Source organism: Crassostrea angulata, chromosome 4 (assembly GCF_025612915.1).
Source record: "Crassostrea angulata isolate pt1a10 chromosome 4, ASM2561291v2, whole genome shotgun sequence".
Classification (NCBI taxonomy): Eukaryota; Metazoa; Mollusca; class Bivalvia; order Ostreida; family Ostreidae; genus Magallana; species Magallana angulata.
The window spans coordinates 35,157,356-35,166,174 of record NC_069114.1 but is presented as its reverse complement, the minus strand read 5'-3'; the positions used below and the strand labels follow the sequence as shown (position 1 = coordinate 35,166,174).

The 8,819-nt window shown below is 33.1% G+C and overlaps 3 protein-coding genes across 6 annotated transcripts in view; 2 read left to right on the top strand and 1 right to left on the bottom strand.

Moving 5' to 3' along the window:
- Positions 1-769: 769 nt before the first annotated feature.
- The window catches only part of LOC128182394 (angiopoietin-1 receptor-like), an 18,691-nt gene continuing 10,641 nt past the window's right edge, over positions 770-8,819 (top strand). For 2 of the 4 annotated variants that reach the window (XR_008243413.1, XM_052851007.1), the window contains exons 1-2: positions 773-1,146; positions 1,337-1,436. Coding sequence is in view for 2 of the 4 variants with exons in the window: in XM_052851007.1 (XP_052706967.1) it covers positions 1,345-1,436 (92 nt within the window). In the remaining 2 variants the exon portion in view is untranslated. The other 2 variants (XR_008243412.1, XM_052851008.1) reach the window with 2 other exon arrangements.
- LOC128182395 (uncharacterized) lies at positions 1,919-5,255 on the top strand. Its single transcript, XM_052851009.1, has 6 exons — positions 1,919-2,355; positions 2,786-2,939; positions 3,201-3,336; positions 3,645-3,725; positions 4,229-4,297; positions 5,083-5,255. The coding sequence occupies exons 1-6, from the start codon at positions 2,183-2,185 to the stop codon at positions 5,244-5,246; spliced, it is 777 nt and encodes a 258-aa protein (XP_052706969.1). The 5' UTR covers positions 1,919-2,182; the 3' UTR covers positions 5,247-5,255.
- LOC128182389 (putative nuclease HARBI1) overlaps positions 5,259-8,819 on the bottom strand; it is a 4,621-nt gene continuing 1,060 nt past the window's right edge. The window contains exons 2-5 of the mRNA XM_052851000.1: positions 7,918-8,255; positions 7,540-7,797; positions 6,666-6,898; positions 5,259-6,476 (exon numbers count right to left, since the gene is read on the bottom strand). Of these exons, the coding sequence (XP_052706960.1) occupies positions 6,682-6,898; positions 7,540-7,797; positions 7,918-8,255 (813 nt within the window). The 3' untranslated portion in view covers positions 5,259-6,476; positions 6,666-6,681. The remainder of the gene's footprint in view (positions 6,477-6,665; positions 6,899-7,539; positions 7,798-7,917; positions 8,256-8,819) is intronic.

The following is an 8,819-nucleotide window of genomic DNA, read 5'->3' as shown; positions in this document are numbered from 1 at the left end:
TTTTCAAAAGATATAGTTGCAAATGATCGTATCAATATGCCCCATTTCAATGACAAAAACACATCACCCAAAGGCTTTCCAAAAATGGTGAAATTGACCCGACAGATAATTGATAGTTCTACAATTTGAACCAACAGTAAATATTATATTTGTTTCACAAAATACCTCCCAACTCCAATAATCGAAAGACGATAGCATAATGGAAAACGCTGCTTTGTTCTAATTGCAATAACAGAATTAAACAATACAAATAACGAAAAGTGTATGTCAAAATAAATTATGAATTAACCACGAAAAATGGAACAAAAATATTGCAAAAACGGAACTGTTGAAATCAGGAAGATACTAGTGTTAGCTAGAGACAGAAATTATTAAATGATTTGTTTAAGCTAAGGAAATGCTTTGTATATATCCCATAGGAATAATATTAATTTCCTCGTAGATTGTTCTGTATTTTCATTATCCCCCAATTTTACATACTATAGTAGCTGCCATCTTTATACAGCAAGGAAACATTTAGAATTGTGTGGTTTACAAAACCTATTTAAAATAACCTTTATTGTTGATGGTTATAATTCGAGATAAAATTTATAACAATAATGATATGTTCACTTATATTTTTTTTTTATTACAAGAAGGGTTTTGTTTTTAAGATATGAAGCAACTGAACATGAAAAGTGTCTTAAATTTGTAGAATAAACCGATATAACTAATTTTCTTATAAGAGTTTTGACCTCAAATCAATGCACTTTTCTTTTAAGGATTTGAATTGAGGACTGAGTTGAGTGATTTGAAAATGTTGGTGACGGCGTGGCCAGCTATAATGGTTCGCTCTGTAAGTCTCTTCCACGTTGTAATTCATCAGTCTACTATACTCCTTCCTCATGGATGCCATGTCAGTGGTACATTTCCTGGTATTCTCTATCCTTAGTTCATGGCCAGTCCATTCCAATTCCTGAGAGTAATGTTTTTTGCATGCTCTTCTTGTTTTTGTTTTTTGATAAAGTTCTTCATTTGACACTCTATCTGGCAATCTACTAGCAGGATTTTTCTAAGGAATCTATTCTTGATGGTGACGATCCCATTTTTGTCTCGATCTGGTAATTCTTTGTCTTCTTTCCATACTTGAGAGCTGACAGGACCAAGGTATGGAAAAATTTAATTTTTTCTTAAATGGAAAGTACCTTTTTGACTTTTTTTGCACTGATTAACATATTTCCCCCTCAATTTTTACAATACAGATCTTTTTTCTTTCTACTTTTTATATAATTTGAATGTACATGTATATATCCATTTATACACGAATTTGTCAATAACAACTGACTGCACGTTCTAGTTGGTGTCATGCGTTACCAGCTCAATGTAATACTTTTGACCCTGACTTCAAATGTCTTTACCCAACAACAGTCAGGAGTATGTTCCAGTGATTTTACAGGGTGCGTACATTTAAACTGTATTTTATCTTTAAAGTTGATTTTCTTCATTCTTATCTTTAAATACTGTAGAAGCAGAAATATTCGTTGAGGATATAATTTCGTTATTTTATTTGGCGGTATAAATCAACAAATGACGAATTAGTATCAATGAATACAATTGCAAGAGATAACGATATGACGAAATGAAATGCCATCGAAATTGTATTTGGTTTAAACACAACGAAAGAAAATGGGTGAATAAGGCGTGTAAACTGCCCACATGGAGATAGATAAGATACTATAAAATTAAAATTAAACAAATCTCACAATTTCTTTCTAAATTATTGAAAACAATGTATATTTACCATACCTTTAAACATGTTAAATATTTAGAATAGGTTGATTTAAACTGGCGTAAGCGTGTCAAAACCTCCAAAGAGAGTCATTTTTATAACTTCAATGCCTTTTCTTTTATAGAGTGGGTCTGGGTCGAGTTTTACTAAAGGTCGTAAATTTTGTCGTAGACGTAGACGTAAACGTAGACTTTACGTCCGAATGTACGTGTGCGTAGATTGCGTTTTACTAAAGGTCGTAACTACACACGTAAACGTAGATACACACGTAGACTTTGTCGTAGTTTACGTCTGGAACTCTTCAAAAGAAGATAATAAAGTAATCGTAGTTACCGAAGCTACGCATGCGTATTAAGTACTTTCATTTTTCCTGATTATCGTCTGCGAAAGTAAACAAGTCCATATCTAGTTAAAATGACCGAGAAAAAGCCCCGAAAGCCAAATTGGACAAGCGAAGAGATGGAGGTATTAGCTGAGGCTTACCTATCATCGTATAAAGTAATAAGAGGGAAACTAACTCCCGTTGTTACTTCTGAAGTGAAGAAGCGAGCTTGGGAAAACATAACAGATAAGTTAGTTATTGATATGTTTATTTTCACATTAAAAAAAAAGTATTACATATTTCTAAACCTTTTATTTGCTGCTTCTGTATGTGTCATATTTTTCTGTTAATTCTAGTCTATTCAGCAAATTGAGTTAGGTGTACACAGGAGGAAAAAATAAAGGCTATTCACATTTATATATTGCAAATTGAATCTATTAGTGTCTAAACAATTGGAAGGGGAGGGGAATAATTTTTAAATCAATTACAGAGAAATGTTCTATGAGTATTTGTTTTATTGAATTGGTATGGTGTAATTATAATATAATAATGGTTTTTATCCGTTACATTTTTTTAAAAATTTGATATATGATTTAATCCATGTGAGAATAAGACTCACTTATACTAAACTTAAGTCACAATGTCATTTCCTGATGTATACATGCATTTATTTATATTTTATTTCATTTGAAGAGTAAATGCTGTCTCACTTTGCTTGAAGAGACTAGGAAGCGGCTACAGGATGTGCAGTCATGCATAAAAAAGAAAGAAGCCTACAGAAAGAAGGAGGCAGGCATGACTGGTGGTGGCCCCCCTACAGAGATCACTTTTAAACCCTGGGAATTGACTGTAAGTAATGTATATTAACTTCAGCTAAACAATGATAATGCTTTATATGAAATGGATGTGTAAATTAAGAAGTAATAAAAAGCCTAATAAGTAGGGGAAAAAAAACTATATGATTTTAAAACATTGTCATTGGGAATATTTGATATTGTCTAAAAGTGCATGCAATAAACAATTTTTTTTACCAAAGAAATATGAGCACAGTTTTAGTTGTAAACCAGTTTATCAAACTTACATGTGTTAATTTATGCATGCATGTTTTAGATTCTGAGCACCATATCTCCTGTTTCAATATATGGAATAGAAGGTAGAGCCGACACAGGGAAAGAAGAGTGCGCTGTTAAAGAAGTCAGTGGTCCATCTGGGGACTGCTCTGTGCCACCTGGGTTGATCGTTACAGGTCTGAATATTATATGATGTATACTTTTTCCTTATTCATATATGTGTTTGTTCGTTGCATATTGACTGTATAATTGACTGTTTGAAAATCAAAAAACTCAGCCATTTATTTATTTTTGTAATATTTCTATCAGTTAGTAGGCCATTTGCAATCTTCAAAAGCAATTGAAGTACTGTTATAGTTGAATTGGGACATAAAAGTACACTAGTATTTAGTTATTTAATTATTGTCAAATATAGAGCTAATAAATTATTACAGTGTACTATTTAAGTATTTTATAAATTGCAAAGCTTTAATTTTGAAACCAGAAACTGTGCAGGTGGATGTTGTTGCTAATGCTGAGGATTCTCAACAGAAATGCTCAACATCCTGTGAAGTTGGAGATTTTGGTATGTGTTCTTTCATTTTTCTTGAAAAAGTATTTTTGGAACCCCCCCCCCCCCCTTGCATGGAATTGTATTAGAAATATAGATTATGGCAATGCGATGTTTGAAAAATGCTTTATATCAAGAGTATTTCATTTATAGTGAAAAGTTACTTAGCCAAAACTACAAGTATATCAATTAAAAGGGTGTATCAAACATATCATATTTTTACAGAAAAATTAATTTGAACAAGTTGTTTGTCAGTAAAGCCATGTGAAGATACTTTCATGTTTCAATTGTTTATTAATCTTAAATTGCTAGTTTTAGTTGGTTTTAAATTACATAATTATTTTCTTTACACTTTCATTAATCAGACACATTCTTAAGATAAATATTACTATTGCCTTTCTATCATTTTAAAGATACATAGCTATTAAATGGACCATTTTCAATCGATCGTGAAAAATACTCAGATATCACATACCAAAAAAGTCATGTACATTGAATTTTTTCATTTCATATTTTAGATATGAGACATAGCAGGAAAATTGAAAGGAAAACAGAAAAACAGAAGAGACATAATGGGCCTGTTAATGGTAATTTATTCACAAAATAGATAACATCAGTTTTGAGTATCCAATCTACACTGTATTCATGCAGAATCCAAAACTTTTTTCGGGGGGGGGGGGGGTTCAACGATTATTTGAGTTTCCCCGAGAAGGGTGGGGGTATGGGGTCTGAGGCATGTTTGGTAATTTCATTTTTCATTTGTATTCTAAAGAAATTAGAATTTTGCAGGGGGATCCAACCTCTAGATCTGTGCATTGTATTAATGGCTGTTTTTAAAATTTCTTCTGAAGAACCACTGAGCAAGAAAAGATGAAGTTTATGTTGAAAATCCGTAAGTTAGGTTCAAATTTCTTTAAATCATGACCTATGGGTTTTGAGAGGTGGGGGGGGGCACGATAAATGAGTAAGTTTTACAATTAAAGAAATACATGGTAAAATATCTTTGAAAATTTTTTTTTCTCGAGAACAGCAAAGCTGATCTATTTAAAATTTTCAATACTGAATTGATTTCTGGGTGGGTTTTTTTCAGCAATAGTGCTCACGTGAGCTATGTGATCATGGGCTGGCCTCTTTATGTGTATGCAAGTTTCGAAAAGTGAATATAGATGTACATACATGTTAAACCTCTCTGTACGTCTTGTATGAATTATTTGTGCATTTGCATCTTTACTCAGAATTTTCTTGTCCTGCCAAGAATATGACTAACGCATGTAGACGTAGTGATTGTCAAATCTTTCTTCCATTTGTCCATCAGACACATTTTCATTTAGCTCAGTTTGAAGGAACATTTCTTTTGAATTTGTTCATCAAGGGATGGAAGATCTGTTAGAGTTGAAGAGGAAAAGACTAGAAATTGAAGAAAGAAAAGTACATGCTTTGGAGAAAATTGCTACAGTCCTTGAAAGACAACAGTCTGACCAGATGATTCATCACTCGCCATCCTTCTCCGTCTCTCCTATCATTAAATTCCATTAAAGTATTGACTAAAAATCTAGTAGGATAAGCCAACCTACAAGTATGCATGTCTATGTCCATTTTTAGGTCACCTTAACATTTTTTAGTTTATTCTCTGGAAACACTGAACCAATTTCAACCAAATTTGGCATATAGCATTAATAGATGAAGGGGGAGGGTGGTTAAAATTGTGAAATTGATGGCCCCTGGCTCTTATGATTATATAGAGTAGAGTGATGTATTTTTATTCAATTAGGTCACAGTATGTTATACTACAACCTTTTAATATTTTTTTTTAGAATTTATAAAGTTTATTGGATTAAACAATCCCGGGATATTAAATATGATTTCATTAGCACAGGAATATACATTGCAAAGTTGCACTGCATTTACTCAGGTGACCGATAAGGCTAATGGGCATCTTGTATTATCATGCAAGCACATAAGGAATTTCAATACTTGTTTAACAAAATATGGATTGATGAGCCCCTTTATAAAAATGTAGTTTTGACACCTATGTCAGTTTTTGTATCAATTAATCTGTTACTATTTTGGGATATTAATAACAATCATCTTCACAGTCAATGTAGTTAAATATTCAAGATTTTTTTTCATATAAAATCAGTAGCATTATGGTTAGCATAGCAATCATATCAACTTAAACTGTACATGTTGTAATGGAATTTTTCCATCTGTCACCTTATTTTTATATTTTTTATCTTTGTGAAAATAGCTATGTACCCATATCATCATAAACATGTACAACAAAATCATAAATCTGTGTAACAGTTTATTAACACACAGCACATATACTAGCATAATTAATGAGTAAGAAATGACATCTGGACATAGTTTCGCACAGAGAACTAACTTTAAAATTATAAAGACTCAGGGATAACGGTTATAACTTAAATATATTATCAGGTTCACTTGATGTACATGTGCCACAGATTTTTCATACTCAATGTCAAAACTTTTTTACATGATGTTGCAAATACATGCAATATTGAGCAGTATATTTGGACTGATTATTGGTCAATTGTAATATTGGTTCTTAATATAATATTAACTTGTGAAGCTTAAAAATATTAAATTTATAAAGTAATAAAGCAATAAAGATGTATAACTTAAATGATATTACATTTCAAAAATCACCTTTCTTGACAATATATGTAAGAAAGGATTCATAGATTATTCATTTTTGATTTCAAAAAATACAGTGAGTTCATCGTTTTCAGTTTGCTCTCCTTTCTACAAAATAAAACAAATTTTGCTTTGAAATCAAAGTATAGTTTTCAATGGCAATTAAATTTGCTTTTATTGGTTAAACCCCAGACAATGAATATTTAAGGAGAAAGATAACAGCTTTATAGAGAGTGGCTGCTGCTATGAAAAGAAGACAATGCTGATATCAATGTTTAACAGAATTGTATCTCTCACCTGTTATAAAAGTTTCTTAAAATCTGGATGCAATTTGTTGTCTCAGGTCTCTGGCTGACCGTGGAGGTGCTCCTCCGTGAACAAAGTTATTGTGTTGTAACACAACCGGGCCGCCTAGCTGTAGGGGGATTTTCTCATCAATGGCCTTGTTGTGGAGTCTGCAACATGTCTCAATGACAAGTGCACATTTGGCGGGTGTAAATGGGAGACATCCTCCACTTTTGTGAAGACATCTGCAAAATATGCATGGTTTGAACGATCAAATTCTCAATGTAGCAGTTATAAAGGCTAAAACATGATATTATTTATTAGTATATATCAGGCACGTAGCATCAAGGGGGGGGGGGGGGCAGGGGGGAGCTAGCCCCCCCCCCCCCACACACTTTCTCTCGCAGCGAATAAATTTTTAAAATATATATATAGTAAAAATTGAAATATCATGGAGTTCCCCCCCCCCCAACACCCACTTTTTGGGAGTATGTAAAAAATTTGAATGGGAAATGAGAGAGAGCGAAGTTATAGATATACTATGACAGCCACCTACCCCCCCCCCCCCCCCCCGCGCCACGGATTAGGATTTTGAAGATTTGTGGAGTGGAAATTGCCTTCTTTTTTTTTTGCTTGTCATGATTTTTTGGCTGAGTCTGCCCCCACCCACTTTAAAAATCAATGCTACGTGCCTGTATATGAAGTAATGTTTTATCTATAAACAATGCATTGTTTTTTCTAAGTAACTTTGAACACGTTTTTCATGATGGAGAAATTAATCGTGAATTAGTTCCTCATGTAAACTCATGACACTTAAAAACTTCTTTATGTTACAAATAATATCTAATGGAATATATACATGATGTTTTGAAATCTTATCACATGCCTAAATCTGGACTTGAGCACGCCAAATGCCCTCTCTACGATATTTCTTGTCCGGCAGTGAGCAAGATTATATCTTTCCTCCATTTGAGTAGACGGGGTATTAAATGGTGTCATGAGGAAATCTTTCAAGGGATACCCAGAGTCCCCCAGCAGCCAGCCACCTTCTGGTAGGTTAGCCATGATTTCTGGAATGCTGGAGTTTGACATTACGTATGCATCATGCGTACTGCCTGGGAATCGGCAATTGATGTTAAGAAATCTGAAACATGAGTACAGCATCGTTTGATCGTATAGAATTGAGAAATGCATTGTTCTTCATATGAATTACATTTGTAAATGGACTGCATTGTACAAATACGTTTATAGTGTATGGACAAACCTCATCTCTGCGTCCACTACCCCTTGTGTATTAAGGGCATGGAAGTTCTTCCTTGATACATAGATGGGCTCATCATCGCCACCCATTCCTTTGATAGGGATAAGCGTCCCGTCTATGGCTCCTACTACGTTGGGGAAGCGGGCTATGGAGTGAAATTGTTGTTTTATTTTCCTCAGAGACATTATTGACGACGGGAATTTAATGTTTTGCAAATGCTCACAAAGGGCATGGCACACCTTTGGTATACATATAGACACGGACGACTTTGAAACCCCATGGATGTCCCCAACTTCGGAAAAGAAATCAGCTTTTGCTATGTAACGCAAAGTACATAGCACCTGAAAAGGAATCATATAGGACACCCTTTTAAAGAAACAATTCACATTTGTTATGCACGTTTGAAGTTAAGCTTTTTTTTTAAAATCAGGTACACATGTAGCCAACATATATGCCAGAAGTACGTACTAAATCTTTATCAGATCAGTTTTAAATTGAGATTACTCCTATCTAATTTGATTAAAAAGCAACAGAATTTTAGACGAGTATTGATTATCTATCCCCATTTTGTTACTGGCAAGATGTTTATTGCACATATACATCTAATACTATTACACTGAACTGTTTTCCTTAAATATGCGTGTAGCATATTAGAATTTTGTTTCTATCACTTTAAAAATATGTTTTTGTTTTCATGCATCTTTAATAATTAAAAATAGGTTGATAATCAAAAGTTATATAAACATATTAAATTAAACGACTATTTAAAGTGTCTCTGTTAATTTTTTTTTTACAATTTTGTTGAAATAATTATATCCCCGCCAAAACTGGTTATACGTATTGAAGGTTTATGTTACTTCGAAACTTATTAATATGGTAAGTCATTTGTTACCTGTAATTTGTAA